We start from the raw sequence: 14,709 nt of genomic DNA, 5'->3' as shown, positions 1-14,709 counted from the left end.
AAGTACATAGCATTTCGGGATAGACGTCGGCGAGGCGACTAAAGTAAAATGGATTTGAATTTGACAGATCGAAAGGCTTCGAGAAATTGCCTGCACTTTGATATTCCTATACATACAACCCTTCAGAGTTTGCGAATTTTCCGTTCCTTGAACGTACAATATTATACTAATTGAACGAGTTAGTTTAATCGTAACAGTCACTCGACGTGCCGTACCACACATCATTATGAAATAGAATTTACAATAATGATTAACACGCCATAACAAACAAATATCTTAGAATAATAGAATAAATCCGTAAACTTTGCTCGGCAAAATATCGCAGAAGCATTTGTACGTACAATCAATACCTTACCACCTTAACGCCAGCAGGAAACTTCCAACGATCCGAGCCGCGTTTCCCGCTCGCTCCTATCCGAATTCCCAAACAAATCGAGCGGCTATCGGTCGTCGATACGCCAACCTCCAACTCGCGCCTACTCCATCGTATCGTACTTGACCTTCTTAACCTTGAAATATCGCCAGCCAGCGTATCCGGTTATGGTGAGAAGGACGGCTGCGGCGAGGGCCGAGCCGACGGCCACTGGGGCCGTCTCGTCCCTTCCGGCCTGGGCGCTCAGGGCGCTGCACGGGAACTCTATCGCGAAGTCGTTGTTCTTGAACTTGAACGGCTGTAGTTTCATGTCTCTGCAAAATAACATTTTTCCTCTTTAATCTCGGGCGGTCCGCTCTTCGGAAGGAAAGCCAAGCAAGCGCGAGTGTTGGCTTTTTCCCCACATCTGTCTTAGAAAGAACCGATTCCCCGCTGAAATCTGTTGAAAGGCTCCGAACGGGCCAGCAAACGATCTGCGAGTCAAACTTCGTCGAACGAGCGATACCCCATGTTACGTGACCTCGGATTTCAATCTATGCGGAAAATTTAGGCGCCGTTTGAACGAATTGAAAAGCCACGTCACTACTTTCGAGATAAGTCGCTTCGATTTAGCTGAGCTTATTGGACGTTTGCGTTATCGGACAGCTACTTAGAATTTTTAATTTTGTAATTTTATAACTGAAAATTTTGAAATGCACTCATAATGCATCTGTCTACGGGCTTGGATTAAAACATGTTTACAAGAAAAAAAGAAAAAAAATTAAAACTTCAAAAGTCACAGCCATACTATAATAAGTATTCAACTTTTTGTCCTTTGATTTATTAAATGACTTCATTCATTTTTCGATATAATGTTGATTTATCTTTCGTTCCTCTTTAATTGCCCTACTAACGGAAAAACGTTAAATTACCTTAATAATATGCTTGCTCGATTTTTACCATCCGTGAGATAAATTTCTTGCTCCTTGGAACAGGAATAAGATTTTCCGACGGGCGTCGGAAACAATGTCGCACTCTTCTTTGCTGTACTCAATCTTATCGTTCGATCTGAAAATTTTGTTCATATTTATAACAGCTGAACTAGCTCCGCAATTATAATAGCGACATATAATAAAAGCCTATAGTTAAATATGTTAAAATTTTTGTAAATAGAATTATTCTATTTATTGTTAAAATTAAAAAAATGAATTACGGGTTATTATTATATGTGCTAGGTAATGTAGAGTAATGTAATGTATGGATATGTAGTTAGGCATATGGATAGTAGTAAGGTAATGTAGTTGTATGGATGACAATTACTTACTTGGTTGATCAATATGTTCGAAATGTCGGTCGCTGGAGTTATAAGTCAGCTCGATCTTATCGACATACCATTTTTCATTACCAGGAGTCTACAAATTATTAGAAAAATAGTTTCAAATAAATATCAAAGTGTGTCATAAATAATATAATTGAAGCAACGTTAAGATTAGTTTAATAATATTTATATTTTTTTTCTTCTACAGTCCATATGTTATTGGTAAAAATGCGTAATATTCTATTAAATATGGTTAACATTGCAATCTTGATGTTTAATTGTTGTTCAATGCACAAATATTGATCAAAAAGTTTGTAGATTATTAATTCATCTTATTAATCTTATTTATTAATTCATCTTATTAATTTCGTATTCATAAATCTAATGGCGGTTAATCAAAGTCATACATTAATTCTATCCAATCTTTCAAATTTATGAAATATCATTTATAGAAATTATACTATGCTAATATGTCAACTTAAACAACAATTTATCATTGAAATTTTCTAATTAAAATTTCCCGAAGCATAATGCTATTTCAAAAATAAAAATTTGTTGATTTAAAAAGTTGGCAAAAAACAAAAAATCGAAAATTTTTGTCAATAAGAAAAAGTAAGAAAAATCTCGCATATATACATGATATGTATAACAAATATTAAATAACAAATATTATTATTATTTAAATGTGCTAAGAAATTGAATTAATTATGCTTTAAAAGGTTCGTTCTAGATATTAATAAAAGATATTCTAATTGATTTTATACATTTGGATTTCATATTTTCTTTAAAGATTATGTATAATACAAATACCTTACTGAAACTCCATGAAAGAACAAACGCATCCCATTTTAGTGACATTATGGCGTAATTTTCACTATCGCAATTGCCAGTGACCGTAGCGCCATTTGGTATATAAAAATCAGCTTCCTGAAGCACAATGTTTTCGAACATTAAACATTTATTCGAATAAATTGTAAAGTAATCGGTAAATCAAATATATATATATATATATATATATATATATATATATATTAAAAATTATATCATTAAAGGTAAAAGATTATAATGTAGACTAATGTAGAGATTATGCTGTAATTTATTTTCGAAAATTGATTGTTTCAATAAATATTAAATTAAACTACTAACGATAGAATAGACAATTTGTAATATTCAATTATTTAATTTCTATTCAAATTTTAAGGAAAGCTATTCTCATAGAATGATATTCGCTTTTATTTTCAAAACTCTATTCTATGCGATGTATAATCGCATTTATTACCAACAACTTATATAAGTATTATATAAGTTGTATTTATATAAGTATTTAATGCAATATAAAGTTTTTTATTTTTACTAATTGTATGACAAAAGACTATACTGATTATTTACAGAAAAATCATTAAAAGTAGAAAACTATTTTTTTCTCATTTAATCAATACAAAATAATGTGATTGCCATTAATAACAAATTAAAAATCATTTAAAGTAATATATGAATACCTAAAGAATTTTATTTGATTTATTTACTATGTTTATATTTATATATATATATTATTACTCGCTACCATACGTATACTATATGTGTTCATTTTGTAAATAATTTGCTATCAGAATTGGTTAGATTATATTAGTTAGAAAAGAGATAATTTCTCCTTTAAATTAATATGCTTAATACATAAATTATCCAATGGCGATTCCATGAAATTTAAAATTTCCTTTTTATATTTATATGTTTTAGTTATTGGAGTATAATTTAATAATTTCTTTATTAAAAAAAAAAAAAAAAAAAAAAAAAAAAAAGTAGATAATACAAAGTAATATTGTAGCAGTAGATTATTAAAATAATTTAGCAAATTGATGTTTCCAAAAATTAAATGTTTGACGTAATAAAAACCTTCCATTTTTTATTGATAATCGTAGTAATGAAAATTTCGTAACACTATTCAATTAGCGACTGAATGTATTATCCGTTTTATATATTCATCATTGGCATACTCATACAGAATAATAAATCTCATTATTAAACCGAAAATCACCGAGTCAGGTCAAATACATTTATTTATATGTAATACAGGAATCCCTCTTACTTTTCATTTTTTCACTAATTTCAATTTATTGTTTGTTGCATTATTTATTTAGTGTATTATTTGTGTTCGTTAATTTTTCTGTGCTATAACAAAATTATTATGAATTTTCTAGAATAATCTAAACTGAATGTATTAGGAAACATCCTTATTTCAAGCTCTTACAAACATTCTATAAATTACATACGACTATTATGAAAGTAAGTAATATAATATTCTACTTAATAATAAAGTAAGCAATTACATTTATTATTAAAATTAATTAATATTTCAATAATAATAATAGTGACGATAATAATAATAATAATAATAATGAATTAAATAATTATGATGAAAAGGATAACTCCGAATGGAAAACTTAATTAGTCGATTATGCTTAATGTCGACATGTAGCACGTAACAGTCGACGTTAGCTGCAATATGTCGTATCAACTGTATATTAGTCTACAATTTTAATTATAAATTATGTAAAATTTAACGTCATACATTTAGCATACGACATTTAAAGAGTCATTTCCAATTTGTATAATTAACAATGAATCGTGTTAATAATATTTATACATTAATAATGCAATGTTTAAAATTAATTCTGTCTTACGATACAGCAATTTTCTTGAGCTCAAAGTCCATATAAATTATAGTGGTATGTGGTATAAATTTTATTCTTTCGCGTATAATCGATTAGGTAAATAACTTAATCAATGGCAGTGCTTCAAAAATTAAAAATTTCTTTATTTCAGTTACGGGCGTAATATTGAAAAAGAGAATATCAATAATAGAATCTTACCAAGCCACGACTTGCTATATTCGAAGCAATTCATACCAACAAATGTATTTATTGATTTCACTTTGGTTTCATTCATAACTATTGCCATATTATATTTTATCTTATCATTAATAAATTTAAATAAGTATATCAACGCCATTATTATGAATAAATAATTTGCTTTACATGTGCTGATAGATACTTGTTAAATTTTCAACATTTATAATAAAATTAAGAATTAAGACTAAAAGTCTTGCTTGTCAATTCAGAAATAATATTATTTCAGAATTTCATCTGCAGTTTAGAAATATCGATAAATTTAATCACGTATTCATAAAAACACAAACAATGTGAAATTATTGTTCATGTAATGTTTATATCTGTTATTAAAAATTGTTAATTGTTATAAAAATAAATGATTATATGTAACGATCGCGTTAAAATGTCGCTGACAGGTAATTTAACATGTTGCAATAAAAAGCTTTCATTTTAAATTAAATGATGACATTTTGATAAATTTCTTTTAAATTTGGCCTATTGAATTTGCCAATTTATACTGTAAAAATTAGAACAGTTCGGTAATATTTGAAATGAAATGTACATCCAGGGCTATTGTACTTTACTTAATAAAACGATACGACTAAGTGACCGATATATAATAATAAGTTGCTAATAATAAAAATAAATCGAGAATGAAAATTTTATCACTCGAACGTCGTATTGTCATTATTTTAAAAATCGAACGGTTAGTCCAAGTATATAACAGCAGTAGATTACAGTATATCTACATAATGACATCGTTAAATAATCTTAATTGGCTCGCCACTCTAAAAAGCCTTAGACGATAAAAATGGTTTATATTCGCGTGCCTTAATTAGTTGATATCCGAGATTTTCCTCGGTGACATATGGTACACGAACCTGTTCCTCCCCTAGAGTTGTTTTGTATTTGACGGTGATGATGGCATCAACCTGAAGGAGGATGCAGGCCTGGCCGTTGCTACCGTTCAGGCGATAAAGTGGTTGCTCCTCCGAGCCCCGGGACGAGGGTTTGCTGGGGGAGGACTTAGTTGACGCCCTCGTGGTCGGTGGCTTCGATGTAGTGATCATCGAGTCCGGTGTCCTTGTCGTTAACGTCGCCGTCCCCGTGCCCTTAATCTCCGTGTTCACGACGGGCTGCCGGAATTTTTAAAATAATTTGTAGAATATTATTCTATTTCGTTGCCCAAGCTATTTAACGAATTAATCATCTAGCCGATTAAAATAGAAGTGGATAAATGTATCGATCTAGGCTTTACGTTGCTTTAGTTTATTAACGCGATTACTTGAATGAGTTTTTTTTATTGCAAACCCAAATTTATTAATGGGTATGCATGCACTAAATATGTCGAACATCGACGTTAATTCCACGACAAATATACCGCCATAATTTCAATTTATAAAGTAAATTTACATTCTATTAAAATCACTTGGTAATAATCATACGGTCATTAGGAAATAAGTAAACGATTATGCTAATGAAATTAGTACGCTAAAACAATATAGTTCAAAAGTTGAAATGGTTGAAAATTTATCTATTTGATTAAGATTCATTGGCGTTTACTAGTTTTAAGCATCAATAATTATACAAATGCATTGATAATCGGAAATAACTTTTTAAAAACTACATAATAATTATAAACAAATTAACGTGTGTATTTAGTTTCATAAAATCGTTTCTCGTTATTTTAAAAGTGATGCTCATTTAAATAATGAACGTTTGCTTTATATTAAATAAACTAAATATTATAATTGCATTGAATAAACTTTTTCGCATTCAAGTGAACAATGACCATTCTGTTATTTTTTAAGGAATATAACGTTTTATGCAATATAATATTCTTCATAAATTGATCTATTCTGTTATTTTAGATAGAAGTTTATCAAGTATCTTTGAGCTGTCCAACAAATATTTATATTGAGTACAATAGTATTTAAAGAAAAATAAGAAATCCTATAAGTTGAGTTAAAATGTTATATATTTCATGAAAGTTACGACATGTATTGTATTGGAAAAATCGTGACCAAAAAAAAAGCACTTGTTATGTTCAACTGTAACATTTGAAATGTTGAATGCTGAAATTAAGCAAAAATGCTTGATATCTGTACGGAAGAAAGACGGATGATAATTTAAAAATGAAACACACACGGTATTTAAGTTTTAAAGCATTGTTACGCAATTATTTATAAAATTTAATAATATCGCATATTTAATTTTTTTTATTTAGTTTTTATTATCGATTTGTAATAAAAACATCGCAATTAAAATACTCATTTAATCAAGTCACGAATTGCTTGTGAAAGAAAGAAATTCGGCATGTCTATTTAAAAGCAAAGGATTGTTTTGGTATTTAATATCATTTAATATTACAATAATGTTAATGATAAATGATAAAAACAGTAAAGTAAATTTAACAACACGTTTAATTAAATCCAAATGCAAAACAAATAAATACGTATAGTATGAATAAAAGTAGCTAAAAAATAACTAAAAAATAAATATTTTCCATACAAGTTATCTTTAATAATCAATCAATATTAGAAAAAAATATATTCTTAAGAAAACTCGTTTTATTCATTATTATAATCATAAAAACTGTATAATTGTAATTAATTATCTTAAAATAATAAAACTAATCATTCATTTGTTATACTCACATCAATAATTGTAATATGTGTTTATTAATTAATTTCGAAACTATTAGTCGAAATTAAAAATACTAATAAAACTAATGGATAAAACTTTGTTATGTCGTTTTAATGCTTTATTAATAGATTTTGAGATCATTTATTTTAATTGAAAACTACTGTGCACTGTTATAACATTTTAGTAAGGAATACAATAAAATATTCTGCCAAACTTTAATAAAATATCTTTAAAAAAATACTTTTAAACTTTTTTGTACTTTTGTTGGTTATCATTTAATGAATCCATGCATCGAACAAAAAATTCAATTTTTACATTTTAATTTGAAAGTTTAATATACATAATTATGGCATACTTTCAATTAAATTAAGTTTTAAATTATTTAGTTATAAAGCAGTATCATTGAAAAAACGTACTTCAAGCTTTGAATATCACAATAAATAATATGAAATCAAAACAGAAAAGAATTAAACATTTATTTCTTCAACTGATAAAAATCAAAATAAATAATATTGTAATCAATTATAGCTCTATTAATATCACGAACAACAGTAAAATTATTTTAATAATTTTCTCTAACGATCAAACTAATAAAGTATCGTATGATATTGTAAATTTTAAAAAACAATCGACACTTCACTTGATGATGGACCACAAGAACGTTAAAAAAATACTAATTTTAATACTTAATTAAAAAAAAAAACAAGCTTTGAAAAAATTATTTATTTATTCTTTTAATAGCTGAAATACATTTATCATAGTTGAATAATATATAGAGTAAATAAATTTGTTTAATACTTTAATGTTTTTGCGTTTCATATTTTAGATGAATAATAAATGCAGTAATATTTAAAACAAAATTCTGATAATTTTTAATATTTTTTTATTTCTCAATTTCAATTTTGTAATATTTTATAATATATTAATAAAATTTTTACATTGCGAAAAACTTTTTTTGTTTTGATAAAAGTATTAACAATTTAAAGATAATATGTAGTATTTGAATTGTGAAATGCCTAACCAATTCTATCTAGAAATTTACCTAGATGTAAAGAAAATTTCATACTTTTATTTTTGCAATAATTTTACATTATTATAATATTATTAGTATTATTGTCAATTCAAAATACCCACAGTTTCACGTCTCTCTGTTCATATTTAATTATATTTAAGTATAATTAATTTATGGCTTTTTACCGATAAAAACCTTGTATGTAAAATGAAATGGAAGATATAAATACAAAAACTAATCTATAATAAGAATTGCATATCGATGTAAAGAAAATATAATGTTCAAAATTCATGTATTTAATTTTTTATTAATTATTTAATGTTTAATGTTTAAATATATTTAATTATTTAATGTTTAAATATATTTTTTTTTAAATAATTTTGTCTCATGACTACAAATTTTGACTGTATATATCGAATTTTTCACAGAATTAAGCATAAAGCATAAACAAATTGAGTTCTCCAGAGGATTATTGTTCATCATATTAACAAACAATTAAAATACAAACACTGATATTCTGCTAGCAACCTCAAGAGGCAAGATCTTTTGTAGAAGAAAAACACGAATGAGATCATCGAATGTACATCATAACGAGCTGATAGCGCATAATCTTATTGTAATACGAGACCAATAACATTGTTATACTCGATTTGTCTTTCCCAAACTCCATCTGACTTCTAAGAAAGACATTGTCATATTTATATAATCACTTTAATTTTTTTCAGATAAAAAGTTCAAATGGTTTTTAAAATCAAAAAGTTTACATGCGGTAAGCAATCTTTTGAACCCTCATTTATTTATTTATTTTTTAATAATACTCAGTCATTCGTATAATAATTTAATGGATAACTTTTCTTCTGAACATCACCTTCAACATAGATTGTTTGTTTAAACTCTCGAGGCTTATTCGCTATTTATATGAAAATTGAAAAGCTTATATATACATGACAATAAGAATTTTATTATAATTAAACAACACAGATCTTTTTTTATAGAAATTACATCAAGTTTTAAGATAAATATAATTGGCATCTGAAACAAAAAAAAAAACCAACTAGTTTAACAATTACACACCTTGTACAAATAATTTATAATAATCCGTCTCTCTAAGATTTTTCTTTCCCTTCATAATCTAAACATCATGCGCTAAAGTTATGTATCGATTTATGAATATAAACGCGAATTTATTATTAAAAAATCAAAGTTGATAATTAATCTTATTATTAGAATCAACCCAAAAAAAAAAAAAATAAATAAATAAATAAAGTAATTATCCTCATCGCAGTCGATTCAAAATGCCCTCTAGTCTAATTAACAGAATCAGATCTGGAATTATCAGAAGTTGCGCTTATGCATTAAATCGATAATATTTATTCATAGTAAATAACGAAACGTAAATATAGCAATTTGTGATAATAATAATGTTAATAAAGCGTATAAAAAACAATGTGACATGATTAAAATCAATATCATGCAACAATTATAAGCAACGAAAGATTATTTAAATTCAAATGAAAATACACTCTATATATATATATATACATATATATATATACATATATATATATATATATATATATATATATATATATATATATATATATATATATATATATATATATATATATATATATATATATATATATATATATATATATATATATATATACATATATATATATATATATATATAGATTATCTTATGGGATTCTTAGTAAAGTACATATTCTAACTACACATTATAGAAATTGCATATAAGTAAACAAATGACTTTACCATCCTAGAAAATATGTTGACAGATGCATATTGACTTCCAAGTAAAGTTAATCTTTAAGGCAAAATTATATGTACCATTAGATAATTACATTATTCTAAGGAATCAAGTGCCAATGACAAAGCCGTAAATTTCATAAACACTAACGCATTACAAAGTTGTTTTTGCGGTCAATAAAACTCGTTACCAATAGGCTTTTTAAACAATATATCTTGTTATATTGGTCATAAAATCCAACAATAATCAACAATAATTATTACAATCAATTATGCTGTTTTGTATGTTAAATTTATTATCATGGTAAGAAGTAGCGTTACTACTAAACTACTAAAGAAACTTTAAAGAATTATAAAAATGAAAGTAATGATTAAACTATAAAGAAGTATTAAAATAGATTAATATATCTTCTTTCTTTTTTTATGGCAATCAATCAAATCACTTGGGTACATTTAAATAAAAATTTTTAATCTAATATTCCATATTAAAGACTCTAGATTCAATATTGAACATTATTAAAAAAAACAAATACTAAAGTATTACATAAAATCTAGGCCTCTAGTGACGAATCAATATTTTTGTATTCAAAACGTACTAAGAAGTCTGCTAAAGGGCCTTTCCAACGAATAATTGTGTGAAATTTTTTTTAGTTTTTGTTTTTTTTTTTAAAAAATAAATATTAGATATTTTAAGCATAATTTTGTTTTTCATAACAAGCAATAGGTTTACTTCATACTTTAAGGAAATACATAAATCTATTCTCACAATGATACCAACACTGCATGAAAGAATTGAATGTGGAGATTATACGAGTGAATAAAAATATAAACAACATTAACTTCTAATGAACCATATATTCATAAAATTAGTGTGGGAGATTGTGAAAAGTTTATATAAACAATATGAAGTTATTTTAAGGAGTTAGTGGTAATCATTATTAATATTTATAATAATATATTTTTCTTCTTAATTGATAATTCATACATCTTAATGGCATTTTAAACATAAAGCTTATATATTATAATTAAGAACTAATTTATATATGGCGATGCACAAAGTGGAAGTAACAACAACAACAACTTAAATTTCATTCGTTTCCGAACGAATTAATTAACAATAAATAGGAATTAAGGCCTACAAATATTACATTTTCTTTCTCAGTGATGGGAATTGGAAAAGCTACATCGAGTATAGAGAGAATATTACTAGTATCATATTCATGCAGATTAAGCGCATCAGCTCATTCGGATTTACTCGTAGTACTCTGATAATCTTGTTTATGATATTATTTTACAAAAACTTAGTCCTACCGCTATGCATGATATATAAGAAATTTATTGGTATTTCTCAATAACTAAATGATAATTAAAAATGAATATTTTTCTAACTAAACACTATTGTGGCGAGTGTTATTAATTTACAGGACAGAATATTATATTTTAAATATTATTAATATACGATTCGTGACTTGTACAAATATTATGCTATCTTAATTTTTTTATTCTACTCATATGTTTTAAAATAATATTACCATAGCGCTCTGTACTTTGAATTTTAAAATTTAATCGTGTATGATAGTATAACAGTTTTGTTTAAAATCAAGTTGTTCTTTATATAAGAAGCATAAAAAAAAAACAACAACAACAAATCATATCAATGATTTCAACTAGAAAAACGTCTATTGTCATTAGGTGATTATTAATATAATTATTAGGTTAATTTCGTTTTTACGATATTAATTGAATATCATGAAAATTTTTGACAATATTCAGAACAATTGTAGCAAAGAATTTTATCTACCAAACATACTAATACATAATATAATGCACTTACTTTTATTATTAGAAAAAATAAAAAGTAATTGCAATTTGTATTCTTTTGATTATAAAGGGAATTATGACAGCTATGATGAGTAAATAAATGTGTTTGTGTATATTAGATTTCGGATTAAGTGAACAATGCTGCTCTGACAAAATAATGGCTATAAAATAAAATAATTAACGTTTCTATTCACACAACTTTTAGATTTAATGTTTAACTTAAGTGTGCTTTATATCTTATAAATAATAAATTTAGTAAAGTTAGTAACATGAAATATAAAAAAAAAAACATGTTTTCTTCAAAATGGTTAAATGAAATATATACTAACAACTGACAGTAAATACATTAGTAATTTTGTACATTTTCGTTTTAGTATTCATTTTTAATGCTACAGTTGTATCGATGAAAATTAGAATTTGCTAATTGTTACAATTAGAATAATTGGTACTATCAGAGTTTCTTACATTTTCATTTCTCACAATTATAAATATCCATAAAAATGAAGATCAGTATCGAATAGTCGAATGATATTTTCCACGTAATCAATAGCGTAATTACTAATGAAAAGATTTATGAAAACAAAAGAGACTAAATTGTCTTTATAAATAAACCAATGCAATTTGCTAACAACGTAAAAAGACGTTTTTATAAAGATATTTAATGCTTGGAAACAATGCAATAAATGGGCATGAAATAATAATACTAACCGCTCCTCTATTGGTTAAAAGTCCACCAAATATGAATTTCTTAAGGTTCGCATTACGTTACATAAGTTGATAGAAATCATAAAATCTCTTAAGGCGAAGAAAAGTACATTATCAGCAAGTAGCGAATAATTCTAACACAAATGTGAGAATATCGTTTCTAATGAAAATTACTTTGACGAAGATTGTAAAAGAGAAAAAAGAAAAAAAATTTTTGTAGATGAAAATGTAACAAAGTTGGAAGATTACAAGTTTATATGGCGACGAACCTGCTACGACACGACGACAACAAATGGCAAAGTAAATGATTAATATGGAATGTTGATGATAATCGAAAATTCTGAGCGAAAGAAGAAAGGCGAATGAAAATGTTCCTTAAACAGAAGGCGCATTATACATATATAAAAATTAAAAATGGGTAATGTGCGCCTGAGCACACGGCCTTTGTAATAAAGATATTAAATAATAAGTAATCGAGAAGCGAACAGCCCAACGTATTATCTTAAAGAAGCGCGCAGCGAGAAAAGAAGGCGCGACGCTCGTTTATTTCCTCGCCCACCCCATGCAGCATTTAAATTTCTTGCGAGAAAAATGAAGATAAAATAAATAATAAAAGACGCTCGTTCGTATGGACGGTATAGGAACAAAGCCTCTCGCGTTGTTTTTCAGTAAAGTATATATATATATATATGTGTGTGTGTGTGTGTGTACGTGCAGTGGAGACTCACGAGCGGGAAACGCGTGACTTTCGGCAGGTCGAAGTAGAGGACGGCGTTGCGCTTGGTTGTAAATGGCTCGTCAGTGTCAGGGTCACCCCGGGGTCTTGCCGTCGTGTGAGTCGGCAGTACGAGGGCCGAACCATGCCACGGGGTTCCTGCAACTGAAGATGGAACGACATTTTAGCAATTTGGAGAATTATGATGCAGCAGGAGGCGAAAGCGAGGGCGAAGGCGAAGGCGGAGGCGGAGGCGGAGGTGGAGGTGGAGATGGAGTCGATGACGGAGGAGGCGCGAGACGTCGAGAATCAATCGATTCGTGCGAGGCATCCCTGGGAAAGGGACGTCCATGGATTTGCTCGCTTCGACGAGATAATAGTCGTCGGTTTGGGTCGCACTTTAAACGGGAGACTCGGCCACTTTGATTATCGGGCATCATCGAAGCAAAACAAATCCTTTCTCCCCATTGCCTCAAGTATAGCCGAGCAAGCACCTCCAACCCGTTAAAATACTCGAAAAGACGAGTAGTAAATCTTTGCCGTTTGCTATGATGCACATCCTGGAGGGTAAGGGTATGATCACACGCGATGTATACTCACTGACGAAGAGAAGAACGGAGCCGAGGAGGGAAAATTGTCGCGCCATGATTTCAGTAAAAGCTCTTTCTCTCTCTCTCTCTCTTTCTCTCTCTCTCTCTCTCTCTCTCTCTCTCTCTCTCTTTCACTCTCTCCGTGCACGACGTGTATGTGTGCGTGTTCGAGTCGAGTATGCTTATATATGTATTAGTTTCTCTCTCTCTCTCTTTACGAGACTCGTCGCTGGCTCGGACGCCTAGTACGGGACTAGTCGTGGACGTCGTTGCCGTCGGCACGCTGGCAAGTCTCGAGGTGGATAACGCGAGGAGTCCCGCGCCGTCGCAACCCCCGATCAATAGCCACTGTGCGCGCTAGACGTCGGCGCCATAGCCTCCAATTTAGGGACGTTATGTATCACTTGGGCGCGCCACTCCTCTTTTTGTTTTTTACCCTTTTGTCGCGCTTCTTCGTAGACTTTGAAAATGTAAAGCGTACCGAGTCGATCGTAGCCAGGCCCACTGCTCTTGGGCTTTCGCCTTTTCATTATTCGCCATTATCGGGACTGATATAGCCATTCGAAGGAGGCCCTTGTCTATCTTTCAACTTGGCATTGAGATTATGCCGATATTATGGCCTCATAGGAGGGCATTCGCGCCTGCGTTGATAATGCTTGATGTTGCGATATGGCCAAGATGATGCTGCGTGTGCCGGGTTGAGAGGCACGCGAAGCGCTTAGGGATAGATAAAAAGAAATTATTGGGCTTTGGTTTGGCAGCGTCGTCCATTCACGTGGGTCGGCGTCGTTAGTTTTGTTTTTTCTTTTTTTTTTTCTGTGCGCTGGTTGGCGGAGGGGTAAGTCGTGGATCGACGATAGCTTTTGTTCGCGATTAGCGAGAAAATTCGTGT

The 14,709-nt window shown here is 28.9% G+C and overlaps 1 protein-coding gene across 1 annotated transcript; it reads right to left on the bottom strand.

The window, feature by feature from the left end:
- Positions 1-312: 312 nt before the first annotated feature.
- Positions 313-13,928, bottom strand: LOC105359348 (lysosome-associated membrane glycoprotein 2). The gene is made up of 7 exons (XM_011495930.1): positions 13,828-13,928; positions 13,241-13,392; positions 5,440-5,694; positions 2,481-2,597; positions 1,677-1,764; positions 1,285-1,420; positions 313-687 (listed from the first exon to the last, which is right to left on the bottom strand). The coding sequence occupies exons 1-7, from the start codon at positions 13,871-13,873 to the stop codon at positions 477-479; spliced, it is 1,005 nt and encodes a 334-aa protein (XP_011494232.1). The 5' UTR covers positions 13,874-13,928; the 3' UTR covers positions 313-476.
- Positions 13,929-14,709: the final 781 nt, after the last annotated feature.

The sequence above is a fragment of the Ceratosolen solmsi genome, unplaced genomic scaffold, assembly GCF_000503995.2.
Source record: "Ceratosolen solmsi marchali unplaced genomic scaffold, CerSol_1.0 scaffold11, whole genome shotgun sequence".
Lineage (NCBI taxonomy): Eukaryota > Metazoa > Arthropoda > Insecta > Hymenoptera > Agaonidae > Ceratosolen > Ceratosolen solmsi.
Note: the sequence above shows the minus strand (reverse complement) of the source record. Positions and strands in the feature narration are given on the sequence as shown.